Source organism: Rhinichthys klamathensis, unplaced genomic scaffold (assembly GCF_029890125.1).
Source record: "Rhinichthys klamathensis goyatoka isolate OS25496 unplaced genomic scaffold, OSU_Roscu_1.1 h1tg000127l_1, whole genome shotgun sequence".
Taxonomy (NCBI): Eukaryota; Metazoa; Chordata; class Actinopteri; order Cypriniformes; family Leuciscidae; genus Rhinichthys; species Rhinichthys klamathensis.
In genome coordinates, this window is record NW_026606664.1 from 2,504,660 (window position 1) to 2,518,865 (window position 14,206).

Consider the following 14,206-nt stretch of genomic DNA (forward strand, 5'->3'; position numbering starts at 1 on the left):
AGTGGCAAATGTGCAATTATTACAACACTGCGTATCCCAAAGAACCATTCCCACAGGTTACACGTTACATTACTGTAGGGAACTAAAAGCTCTGATGGTTGGTGTTCTGCGGATTCATCTCGCACCAATGCGACAGCTAAAAGACACCTTTGCTTGATACTGCAGAAAGACGGACGATGGTTTTATTACTGGTCTGGCAATGATGTTTGACTTCCTCTGTTGCTTGACCTGCATCTTTCACAAGATAAACTGCTACAAAATTCCAAGTATGCCATCATTAACCTCAGCCATTTTATCCTAACTAAACAGCACAAAGAGCCAGAGCTTACAAAATGCATACTGTAAACACACATACACATTCGTCTTCAAACATACTGAAAATGAATGTAAAAAATGATTAGAGCCATTTGAAAGTGATTCAGAACAATGAACTGTAGAGGTCTGTTTGCATCTGCACTTACCACAACTCAACAACAAATAAAGTTGCCACACATTTGCATCCCAAAAAGCGCATATGTATCTACATTATCAGCTCACATCTAGGCTACGTTGTCAGAAAGTGCTACGACTTTAGAGCCACCGTTGTGCTGTTTTACGTTGTTCGGACACCATTCGATTTGGACAAAACAGCCTTTGATTCGTACGCAAAATTGACACGAACAGTCACCAATTTGATGAGGTTTGCAAAATTAAATAGGCATGCATGAAAACCTGCGTGTGTCCACGGCAGAATCATGCCAATGGCGGCGTGTTATTGCACTCTTTTTTTCATCAACTGCCTACATTATGAACATCCGCTACATCGCAGCAGAAATACATCAGCCTCCACATTCATTGCCCAGGCCACCTAACAAAGCACCCTATAATACTCATGTCAATTGAAGCTTAGAGCTTACTCGTTCACTTAGTGTGTATATATTTATATTGACTAAATCGTATAGGAGCCACAAGGACTAAGTTCGCGAGAATCGCTTAGGAGCGACTCTGTCGGGTTAAGATGGAAAGTACTTGAAAGTAGATGAGTAGAAAAACAATACATCAAAAATGAAAGAAAGGTTTGGTTTTAAGCTTCAGCAGCCGTACGTACCCAAGTCGTAATCCCTCGCCGCTGTGCTCAAAGGAATTGTCTATACACATAAGTTAGATTTCTGATTGTTTCAAATACAATGCATACTGAACGGTATGGGGCCTCAGCCTGGCTGTTCAAGCCCCAAATAAATAAAAGGTTTCTTTAAAACAACACACTCAATAAAGGCTCAAAAAAACATTAAAAGAGACTGATGAACAAAACAATAAAAATAAATGAAGTGCTCACATATTTAGATAAAAAGGATTAAATAGAAAAGAATGCATCCAAAAGTGCCGCGGTTCTAGTTGACGACGCTGCGTCAAGAACCGGAAGCACGCTAATACCACCGCGATCGGGCCACGTTCCCCTGCACCACGTCTCTCATACTATGGTCTCGTCTGCTGTCTTTTTCAGCAGCTTTGTGGAAAGCAGGGAATGCTGGGTAGAGTGTGCACCCTTGGTGTCAGGAATGAGCAAGCGGACTTTCTGATTGGTTCGTCTCCACTCGGAGTACAACTGACAGTGGTAGCGGAATGAGACCTGCAAAACAGGGACATTTTTTGGTTTAAGAGATTAAAATTGTGAATCTCATGATTGAAGAACATGCCTGGGTGACATTTTATGCAAAAATCAAAAGAAAAAAATGTGAAAATAGGAACATTCCCTCCAGCCGTCATTCTGGAGTATGAGAATCATCATGTCAGGACACAAAGATGTTTTTGTATTAAAATCAGCATAAATTAAAGGCATTACAAAAAAATATTACTATTTATAACAGTAATCAATTTGTATTTTTCTAAGAATTACAGTAATGAGACAGGGTTTTTTGCATTACGGTAATGAGAATCAGATTTTTTTTATGCATTATGGTAATGACTCACGAGTACAAGATTTGTTTTGCATTACAAGTTTGCCAAGTTTCTAAAAATGAATTTGCAGCAATGAAAACTAAATTTCTTTGCATTAAGGTAATGGGAAAATTTAAACACATTTAACATTTTCTTATTTAATTTCTATGGATTTTGGAAAGATTTTTGAAATGACCCAGACATGTTCAGACAAGTGAATTTAAGCATTCTGAATAAAACATGTAAATCCATTTGAATGGTTTGTAATACACTACCAGAGTCCAGAGGACGTAGATGGTGAAGAGTGCGATGGTCAGAGCGATGAGGCCGACCGCCTCCAGGCGACTGTTGAAGTGCAGGTGGTCCTGTGCGCCCCGTAAACACAGCCAGCCAGAGATGGCCGCCAGGGGGGTTATAAACAGGAAGCACACCATGTCACAGAAGAGGGTGCGCTTCTCATTCCGGGGTCCCGGGTCCCTAAGCCACTATTGAAAGATGATGTGAGGTTTAGTGATAATGTATAAACAGTAAGGGTGTTACAATATAGTGTCACAATATATTGCAATACAAAAATGCAACAATATGTATCGTGGATAGTTCACCCAAAATAAAAAAAATTACGGTGTGAGAAAAAAGTTTTAAAGTCAGTACTACATTAAACTGCTATATATAACGTTGAATATAATGTATAATAATGCAATGTGGGAATATTTGTGGGTCCTGATAATGCCAAATGTTACCAGTAAAAAGTGCCCTACAAAGTTATTTATTTATTTATATCTTTGATTTGTCAATCATGTGTTTAAATATATCTAGTCAGTGACAGAGTGCAAGCATATTCGTCTAAAACAATTCTGTATTTTCAGCTTCAGAATCCTCAATATTTTTATTCTGGTGTCACTATTGACCTGTGAATTGGGTTATCAGCACCAAGTCCAAGTCTATTCATTTCCACCCACAATGTAATATCAAATTTAACGTTTTAATCAACAGTTAACATTTCCTCATATGTCTTGGAGTACCGCAATAATATAATATACGGACCTGTAATCTGTATAGCTTAACAATTAGACATGACAAATCAAAGATATAAATAAATAAATACATTTGCAGAAGTAGAAATGACATAAATAACAACAATAATAATGACAATTATTATTAAAAATGTCGGTATATATATATAAATGTACAATGGAAAAGTGAGGCGGAGCTATGCAGACGTGGCTAAACCTTAGTTACCTCTGTGAGGGGTCGGGGCCGGCGCTCAATGGTGAACTCAGTGTGGCACAGCTCACAGTAGCTGGTGTTAGAGGAGGACAGCCACTTCTCCAGGCAGCTCTTGTGGACCGTGCCCAGCGTGCCTGTGCAGTCGCATGGTGAGAGAAGCCCCTCGCTGTTGCACACGTCTTGACCCTCGTGGCAGATTCGACAAATTGGCCGATCACTAACAGAGAACAAAGTTAACAGCTTTATCTCTAGGTCACGGAAATGAGCATCATGTGACTGTATCTGTCAAAACTACTACGTTAAATTGCATGCTTAATTTTACACAAAATATTGTTTTTCGATTTGTTTACCTCTGGGTGCCCAGGGCTTTGATAACAGTAGATAGTAGACGTCCATCCTTGGCCGTGACCTGGGTGACGTATTGGGCCCGGCGGTTGTCAGCCTCCTCCACGGTTTTGGACAGGGCAGCGTTGCCAGTGCAGTCACACAGGGAGCCTGGGAGGTGGCAACACTCCCCTGTGGTCATTTCGGGGCCGTCCAGGAGGGCGGGGGGCAGGGGAACACCGGGGGGAATCAGGGAGCAGCCTCGCTCCCACACCTCAAGTCACAAAGACCCTACCACTGCAGAGAGAAGGAACATTTACACTGTAATTTTGAGGGGGAATAGCTAGTTTTGGCAAAATTGGTAAAATTTTGCAGGCAAAAATGGTCTATCATCAATAGTGTAGTGATGTATGAAGCCAACAGCCCACACAGGGGTCAATGCTGTGAATCCATGTGACCAACTGAAATAAATGCAAAATAATAAATGAGTAAATATCTCACCTACAGGTCCTTCTAAAAAAATTTGCATATTGTGATAAAGTTAATTATTTTCCATAATGTACTGATAAAAATGAAACTTTCATATATTTTAGATTCATTGCACACCAACTGAAATATTTCAGGTCTTTTATTGTTTTAATACTGATGATTTTGGCATACAGCTCATGAAAACCCAAAATTCCTGTCTCAAAAAATTAGCATATCATGAAAAGGGTCTCTAAACTAGGGCTGTGTTGAAAAAATCGATTCACCAATTCTGAATCGATTTTCATATTAATTTCTAAAGATCAATCCGTAACTCAGAAAATCGATTTAATAATAGGCTTACATTTTCCCCGTGAACTTTAACTTGCCGCGACTGGAGATCCCTGTATGCGCATTGAAAGGCTTTCACTCAGCGCGCACACTGTTACAACAACGGGCTTTGAGTGAGTCATTCGTTCATTCAACGAACACGTTCAAAAAAGCTGATTCATTAAAAGAGATGTAATGAAACAAGGTGTTAATTATTTTTTAACTTTGAGTTCCACTTTTCAAGGCTCAGCTGAGCAGCAATGCGTCGCATGGGTAACGCTGAAGCTGATGCTTCACTTATTAGAGACCAATATGGCATTGATTCAATGCGTGACTCGCTGATTTTATTTCCCCGCGGCTTCCTCGCGCTGTGGAATGCTGACCAGCGCTGCTCCTGACGCGCATTTATGGTAAATACCCGTGACGTGAACGTTAAAAGGATGATACGACAAATATTTCGCTTTCCTTTGACACGGCAACCTTTTTCACGAATACATATGACTTCAAAGACAGACGCAGGTAATCGCACGCGCTCTGCCGATCCCTCTCATTCACTCTCTGTGCGAAGCCTCTGTAGGCTACACATCACCACGATAAACAGTCTTGTTTGTTATCATTATGAACTTGTTTAACATTCAATACACATGCATGAAGTTCAAAACAAGCAGTTAAATGTCTATAATAGCCTAATAGTATCAATATGTTGCATAACTACAGTCCTGTAATTCACTAAAAAAAAAAAAAAAAAAAAAATTCTAAATCTCGAAAATCGGATCAGATCGGATCGGATCGAATCGAATAATGATAATCGATTCAAGATCTTGAGAATCGGAATCGAATCGATTCTTGAAATTTGAATCGAAACCCAGCTCTACTCTAAACGAGCTATTAACCATCTGAATCAACTACCGTAATTCCTCAAATAAAGACCGGTATTCAAATAAACGCCGGGCCTCTGATAGTGGCCGGGGGCGTGGTCAACGCGGACAAATAAAGGCCGGTCTCAAATTAAGGCCGGGGAAAAAATAGTGTGAATAGGTACACTTTAAATGAATGTACACTCAAAGACGGACGCGCTCAGCGCTTGTCATATATCACAACTATTAAGTGTTTTTAACCACATGTTTATTTTAGGTTTCAGACATTTAAATAGATATGATTTATAGCAAAACAATAAATTTATAGTTTGTAAAATACACAATGGTGTCTATGGAAGCAGCAATAACAATCCATTCAAATATATTTGGCGACGTGTTTTATTCATATCAGATACACAGTGTAAGTAACTATAAAAGTTTACTCTATTCTTCTCCCAGTTCACCGGCCACTTACTTTCATGTATTTCGGGAGAAACTGAAGAATTCACGCGCTGTAACTTAACAAATACAACAGGAATCTCCGAACTGCGGTGCCCATCTCACGTTACAGATCAAGATCATTTATAAAGGGTTTTAAACGACAAAACAAACTCACTTACACGGATTTGAGAGTCAGAATAGAAGATAGTTGATGACATGGTAAGCAAGTTTGTTAATATTTAGAAATAAAAGCGCTACATCTGTCATATAGCGCTATTTTGGCTGTGGTGAACACGTGCCAAGCATGACGCGTCACCATGGAAACTTGGCTGGCGGGCGGGCGGGGATCGCGAATTAGAAATAAAGGCCTGCCTCTAATAAAAGCCTGCTTCAAATAAAAGCCGGCTACCATCTGCAGTTCAGGTAAATAAAGGCCCCGGCCTTTATTTGAGGAATTACGGTAATTAACTCTAAACTCTAAACACCTGCAAAAGATTCCTGAGGCTTTTAACCCTTAGTCAGGCCATCCTTAAAAATATTTTGGTTTGCAGTAACAGCAAAAAAAAAAAAAAAAAGGGTCGGTAGGTAGGTCTATATATATTTTTTTCAAGATTCAATGTAAAAAAAAAAGGATAATTTTGGTCATGGTGATTAGGTCGGTATGAATTTAAACAAATTTGCATATCGTGACGTCACTGACTGGGTCTTCAACCCCCATGCCTTCGGGCGCACCATTGCGAACCTCATTCTGATACAGGTTATAGACCACAAACAATTTGAAATCTTTGTAAAAAAAAAAAAACATATTTATTGCATTAATTCCAGCTGCATTCATTTGGAAAAAAATAGGCAGAATCAAAAGAAAAAAAGGAGCCACTAGATTTCAATGAAAGTGGATTTTCAGAGGGAAACAAATAAATTAAAATGACTAATCTCACCAGCGCCGCGCCGACCAATAAAACAGCGCGTTTGGCACCATTCGTTTACATTTGACCCATACTGTTACAAGCCCCCTTTCTGGTCTAGGGGCAGGAAAGGAGGGTAACAAAAAGTTGCAGGGAGAGAGTGAGAGATTTGACCCATAAACATCTGCTATTATTAACGGAAATCAGTGTGGTCAAATAGCTAGGCGCATTGTAGGAAACTATAGGCCGATTAAGTAGTCCTGACATATTATGGAATGGTCGATTTTCTTTTGTGCAATTTAGTACATTTCGGTATGGGATGTGCTGTTTTATTGGTCAGCGCGGCGCTGGTGAGATTAATTCGCGCCGCTCTGACCATTGGCTGGCGCAAGCAAACACTTCTCCTGCGCTGTCGAGGCTGTCGCGCTCGCACGGCTCGGTCCATTGAGCCACGCAGATTACAAGTCAGCGCAGCGCGAACTCTGTAACACACCGCGCCGTTTCGTCCCCCTTTCGGTGTGTTTGGCTTCCCACACTTATGTGTGTTTGTTTGTCAGAGCCTGCAGTTGCTGTGTGACGCGCGTTCGCGGTGGGCATGTCATGACGAGCTGGACGGGCTCCGAGAAAAGGCCGTTAACATCGATTCCCTATTTGACCATTAAGAATTTCGAATAATGAGCGACTAAATGTAGGCTCATACAGACGTATTTCACAAGCAGCCGCGCCGCAGCCATCATCACCGAGCGCGAACCATTGACAGTGAATGAAACGAAGCGAACGCACAGGCCATAGTGTGACATGCGTAAACCAATGGTGTAAACATAATCATAATAGATGACGCCACGGGTTTTTATTTAAAAGAAAGAACGTAGCCTACGCAATTTATATTCACAATACTTACTATAATAAATGTATATTATTTTATTGCATTTGTATTAGTTGTTTGAAGAGTAAAAAAAAAATCGGTCGGTCTTAATGCAAGTTTACAACCGGCAAGTCGGTCGGACTAAAAGGGGAAAAAAATAAATAATTGGGTCGGTCCTAATTTGACAGGGTCGGTCGGGTTACGGCAAACAAGAATATTTTTAAGCATGGCCTCACTGTTTAAAAAGGACGACGCTTAAGTGGTTTGGGGTCGTATTGACCCCAAACTTTTAAAGAGTGATTGCATAAGGAAATATAAATTTTTTATATGGAAAACTATATATAATTTTTTTAATTCACTTCTCAACTATACAATAATGCTGTGTTTTTTGGGAAATTTTTAGGTTTTCTACATATTTACTGCACAATTACATAACTAGGCCATAAATTGGCACATGAAAAATGATTTTTTAAAGAAAAAATCACTTAAATGATGATGATAATTAAATCTAAATAGTTTTTGGACATTGCTCTATGTGTTAGGGATAAAATACTACCATCTGGTGGTTAGTCGAAAAACTGTTTTTCTTACAGTTAAGGAATTATTGTGCAATGACCACATCTGTCCAATAGAGGTCCATAGAGACTCATTCATTTTCCCTTCATTTGTCTTGATGCTTCAAATTCTCCTAACAACTTGATATATATGATAAAAATATTTTATGCAATTCACAAAATATATATGTCAAATTTAGAGTTTGTTGTTGTTGTCTGATATATTTTGAATTATTGTTTTTGCAAATTATTATACATACATTTGCATAAACATTACAAGTCAGCACTATGACATGATTGTAATCACACACTATTTATTTCAGAAAATTATTTATCAAGAATTATTTATTTTTTTAGAACAAGAGATTTTAGAACAAAATAAATTAAATAAACCAAGTAAATAAACCAATATAATACAAAACAACAGCACCAATAAACTGTAATGAACAGGATGCATACATTTGCATACATGTGTGTGTTTGTGTGTGTGTGGCTGTGTGTGTGTGTGAGATAGAAAGCTCGTTCCACTTTGTGTTTATGCTCTAGGACCAGACCTTGATTTAAATATATATTTTTTTAGATTTATGCCAGTTTTGTTTATTTTATTTGCCAATATCTGTAACAATGCTCTCGGTTGCAGTCACATACATGTGTGTGTGTTTGTGTGTGTTTGTGTGTGTGTGTGTGTATGAGATAGAAAGTTCTTTCCACTTTGTGTTTATGCTCTAGGACCAGTCCTTGATTTATATGTGATTTTTTTATTTATTTATGCCAGTTTTGATTATTTTATTTGCCAATTTCTGTAAAAAAAATGCTCTCTGTTGCAGTCACATAGATTTGTGTCTGTGTGTGTATGTGTGTGTGTGTGCGTGTGTATGAGATAGAAAGTTCGTTTCACTTTGTGTTTATGCTCTAGGACCAGACCTTGATTTAGATGTCTTTTTTTTTTTTAATTTATGCCAGTTTTGTTTATTTTATTTGCCAATTTCTGTAAAAATGCTCTCTGTTGCAGTCAGGACATGTGTGTGTTTGTGTGTGTGTGTGTATGAGATAAAAAGTTTGTTCTACTTTCTATTTATGCTCTAGGACCAGACCTTGGTTTATATGTAGAACATTTCAGATTTATAATGGATTTACTTTTATTTTTTTGACAAACAAAATAAAAAAAGTCATTTTTTTCATTTTCCCATTCATTTTCAATTGGGGTCATTTTGACCCCAAACCCCTTAAATGGTAAAAAAAAATGTACACACCTTTAGAACAACCGAATCGAACCCAGTTTTTTTGTGCATATTTAGATAGATTATGTAGGAAAAGTCACAGAGTTTTATGGCCCTGAGATGAAGGGAACATTTTTAAAAAATCAAGGAAAAGTCCAGTGGGGTCATAATGACCCCAAACAGTGACTATGGGTTAAAAACTCCCAGCCTGTAGCAAGTGCAATATAGTGCTGTATCAAGGCACCTCAGTGGGAAGTCTGTGGGAAGGAAAAAGTGTGGCAAAAAACGCTGCACAACGAGAAGAGGTGACCGGACCCTGAGGAAGATTGTGGAGAAGGACCGATTCCAGACCTTGGGGGACCTGCGGAAGCAGTGGACTGAGTCTGGAGTAGAAACATCCAGAGCCACCGTGCACAGGCGTGTGCAGGAAATGGGCTACAGGTGCCGCATTCCCCAGGTCAAGCCACTTTTGAACCAGAAACAGCGGCAGAAGCGCCTGACCTGGGCTACAGAGAAGCAGCACTGGACTGTTGCTCAGTTTTGCATGTCATTCGGAAATCAAGTTGCCAGAGTCTGGAGGAAGACTGGGGAGAAGGAAATGCCAAAATGCCTGAAGTCCAGTGTCAAGTACCCACAGTCAGTGATGGTCTGGGGTGCCATGTCAGCTGCTGGTGTTGGTGGACTGTGTTTTATCAAGGGCAGGGTCAATGCAGCTAGCTATCAGGAGATTTTGGAGCACTTCATGCTTCCATCTGCTGAAAAGCTTTATGGAGATGAAGATTTCATTTTTCAGCACGACCTGGCACCTGCTCACAGTGCCAAAACCACTGGTAAATGGTTTACTGACCATGGTATTACTGTGCTCAATTGGCCTGCCAACTCTCCTGACCTGAACCCCATAGAGAATCTGTGGGATATTGTGAAGAGAAAGTTGAGAGACGCAAGACCCAACACTCTGGATGAGCTTAGGGCCGCTATCGAAGCATCCTGGGCCTCCAGAACACCTCAGCAGTGCCACAGGCTGATTGCCTCCATGCCACGCCGCACTGAAGCAGTCATTTCTGCAAAAGGATTCACGACCAAGTATTGACTACTGAGTGCATAACTGAACATAATTATTTGAAGGTTGACTTTTTTTTTTTTTTGTATTAAAAACACTTCTTTTATTGGTCGGATGAAATATGCTAATTTTTTTAGACAGGAATTTACAATTTAAAGGCCAATTCACACTGCACAGACAAATGGCAACAGACACCAACACACAAGTCTGCCGTTGGATTAAAAATTTTCTGAAAAATAAGTGTCATGTTCACACTGCCCCAACAAACACTGATTGAACATGTTTTCTGTACGGCGTGAATTGGCCTTTACAGCGGTAAATCCTAAAATTATTATTTTAAAAGCTTTACAGCTCAAATAATAAATGAGTTTTAACAGACAAAATATTGTAAGTGAATTAATAACATTATAAGCTCCACATTTGTGCTTTTAAATCATCCAAAAATGGGCCCATTCACTTGCATTGTAAGTGCCTAACTCTAACTGTTTTTTTGCTTTTTTTAGGAATACAAGAGACAAGTCAAAATATTATATATACACTTATTTTTTTTTTTGACGTTTTTTATTATTTAGAGGACCATATTTTACGTTTAAACGTGCAGTCGTGCACTATAAAAGTCCCACAAAAAAGAATGAATTGTCCACTATATTCCAAACTTATTGTCAGAAACATTTTAAAATCAAAAAACTTATTTTAATTGATTTCAGAGCATGACAATCATAATCACTACATGCTTTCATTCTGTATAAAAAATATTCTTCAAAACGTCTCCTTTTGAGTTCCACGGAAGAAATTCAGGCAAGGTTTAAAACAACGTGAGGATTTTTTTTAACACAATATGTCATTATAATCACAGTGTTGGGTAAGTTACCCAAAAAAGTCATAATTACAATAAAATTCACAAGCTACTAATTGCATCTTCAACCGTGTAATTAGATTACTGTACTAATTAGGCTTACTCTCTCTAAAATGTAATGCATTACTTACTACAAATAACTTTCTAAATCCCATATCAACCTCAACTTGTAAACAATACAAAGATAGACATGAAACTGCTCTTTTAATTCTTTGAAATAAATAATATAAAATTGCATAAATTATTCTTGAACTGACCACAGTATTTAAAGAGAGAAGGTTACATTAAAAACATACATAAATTACTGAAAAAATAAGAGTAATCTCGTACTTTACTTTTTCAAGGGACTAAAGAAAACCTAGTGAGCGGTCTACCTAGACAGCATTATTTAACACATCTTTTGTGGGATGACAATTTGCTGGACTATGAAATCTAAATTAAACCAACATCATAACATGGGACTGTATGGACAGAAAAAGAGACAAGAAATGAACAGCATTAAATGCACTGCCATTTTAGATTAAAAGCTCCCCAAAATGCAAATTAAACACACATTTCTTCCAATGTAGCGTTTTAAATGTTTTACAGATTTCAGACTAACGTTATTATTTTAAACAGAAATGGAAAACGCAGCGTTGCTTCGGAATTTTCGTCAACAGCTTCGTGAATAACCGTCTTCCGAGAAGTGCCTATTGTTATTATATCTAAGGGCTGTTCACTGCTCATGTGGAGCTTTACGTGGTGTGATGGAAAAAATATGGTTTGATTTGAGAATCATACTTTAATTGAAACACTTGTCTTTAATTTAGCAATAGTGAACAAAATGTGTTTATGCATTACTTCCTGTAATATTTCATTTTTGTGTAAGAACGTGCACTTTTATACCCTGTCTTTTTTATTTTTATCCCCAATATATATTAAATCCACTACTTGTGCTGCCATAGTGTCAGTCCACATTGAAACCATCTGATCTGGTTTGATCTGTCTGACACTGGTCTTGGGTGGGCCTTTGGCACACATCACAAGCTGCAAATGAAACATAAATGTCCTCTAATACAGCAATAAATATTGTATAGATTTCAAACTATTCGTTCAAATTGAAACTAAAACGATTCAATACGTATTAAGACAGTCAGATTGAATGTGGAATAATGCAGCTGCATTAGGCTGCTAGTTACATTAGCTAACTTAGCCATGTAGCAAAATATGCCACCAAACCAAAGCCTGGGATTATAGATTAAAACAACATTTATTGTCTAATCTTACCTTCTGAATCTCCATGTTGAGCTGTTGTGTTTAAATGTGAATTCCTTTTGAAAATGACGCTTGTTTTCAAACGATAAGGTAAAAGTACAAGTCTTGTTTTGGGTTTGATCCTTTCAGCAAACGACTCGGCCTCCTACCGACGTCTCTGATTAGCGCTGTGTAGTGTGTACGAGAAAAGCGTAGGAGGAGGAGCTTCTGTACGCAGCGCTGCCTCGGAATTTACGTAAACAGCTTTGTGAATAACCGTTATCCGAGAAGTGCCTATTGTTATTTCTAAGGACTGATCACTTCTCATGGGGAGCTTTTATGTGTTGTGATGGAAATATGGTTTGATTTGAGAATCATTCTTTAATGATGTCATTATTTTTTAGCAATAGTGAACAAAATGTACATTACTTCAGTAACCTCCTTATTTTAGTTTTGTGCATAAGAATGTGCACTTTTATTCCGTCTTTTTTGGTTTGTACCAAATTGTTTAATGAATGTAATCTAAAAATGTTTTTTTTTCTGCAATTTTTTAATGTGTCAAAAAATCACACATTAATCATTCTTTAACCTAAAAACACTTGTCTTCTTAGTCTATTTCTTAGCTATTGAAAAAATTCAATAAGTTTATGACAAACTTAATTTAATATTTATTTACAAACTAAATTTAATATTCAATTAAATCCAACTTAATTTAATTATTTTGATGAGTAGTTTTCTTTGATATGAGGCTGTAGTCACATTGTTTTTGAACAAAATACTTTTTCTTTTCTTTTTTTATGTGTCTTGGGTCAATTATTTTTGCAAGTCATTTTTACCAAGTCTTGGATTTTAAACACTTGAAATAAAACTAGTTTAAAATCCTAAATAACAACTGTGTAATGTGTAATGTGTTTTCTTATTAACAAAGCCATAATAAAAAAAAACATCAAGACATTAATTTTGACATAGATAAACCATTTTTATTTTATTATAGATCCATTAATATTTTGAATTAGCTTTTATTTTTATATATTTTTAGTTCTCATTTTCATTTTAATTTAATATTTAGCAATTTCATTATGTGCTTTTGTCCTTTTTAAATATTAATATTTAGGTTTGATTTATTTTTATTTCAGTTTTAGTTATTTAATCCCAGTTAATAATTTTAGTGCTTCAACAAAATTATTTCAGTTTATTCATTTTTAGAGTATATTTTATTTTAATTAAGAGAAATGTTTTTAATAGTTTTAGTGTACATTTACACGACAACAATGTACTAAAAATGGAAACGTTTTTCCTTCGCGTTTTTTCGCATACAGACGACAACATTGTAAAAACGACCCCTGTTCACACAGATCTGCAAAAACGATTAAAAACTCTGTATCATTCATGCCAGCCCAATAGTTGGCGATGTCACTGTAAAGAAACACTACGCGACTATAATAATAATACATTTATTTTATATAGCGCCTTTAAAAGTTGCTTTCTCAAAGCGCTTTACAGGCAAACATAACAACAGAGAAAACTACACACTTTAAATACAAAAATAAACAAATAAAATGAATAATCAAGTAAAAGCAATCCTAAAATAAAATGTTTTAAGGAGAAATTAAAAAGTCACATATTTGCTTTCCTGATGTCTATAGATTGAACACGTAATACACATCATGCGCATGACGTCACCATTTTCACAAATTCACGTTTTTGTAGTTTACATGGAGACGGTAACGGTATAATTTTCAAAAACATATCCTTTGAAACCCGTTTTCAAAAGTTTGTATTTTCAGGCCCCCAAAACACTGTTGTCATGTAAATAGACGGCTGAAACATATAAAAAGTTTTACGGTTTTAGTTGAAAACAATGTTGTGTAAACAGCCCCAAGCCCGAACAAGTCTGAGGTCTTAATTTGTATTTAACCTGGTGTATTTCTTGTGACATGGAAACTAATAGG

At 37.1% G+C, this 14,206-nt stretch overlaps 1 protein-coding gene across 1 annotated transcript; it reads right to left on the reverse strand.

Moving 5' to 3' along the window:
* Positions 1 to 607: 607 nt before the first annotated feature.
* Positions 608 to 12,450, reverse strand: marchf2 (membrane-associated ring finger (C3HC4) 2). Its single transcript, XM_056256497.1, has 5 exons — positions 12,288 to 12,450; positions 3,495 to 3,765; positions 3,157 to 3,361; positions 2,193 to 2,402; positions 608 to 1,609 (listed from the first exon to the last, which is right to left on the reverse strand). Exons 2-5 carry the CDS (start codon positions 3,668 to 3,670, stop codon positions 1,451 to 1,453), a joined length of 750 nt encoding a protein of 249 aa, XP_056112472.1. The 5' UTR covers positions 3,671 to 3,765; positions 12,288 to 12,450; the 3' UTR covers positions 608 to 1,450.
* Between the last annotated feature and the right edge of the window lie 1,756 nt (positions 12,451 to 14,206).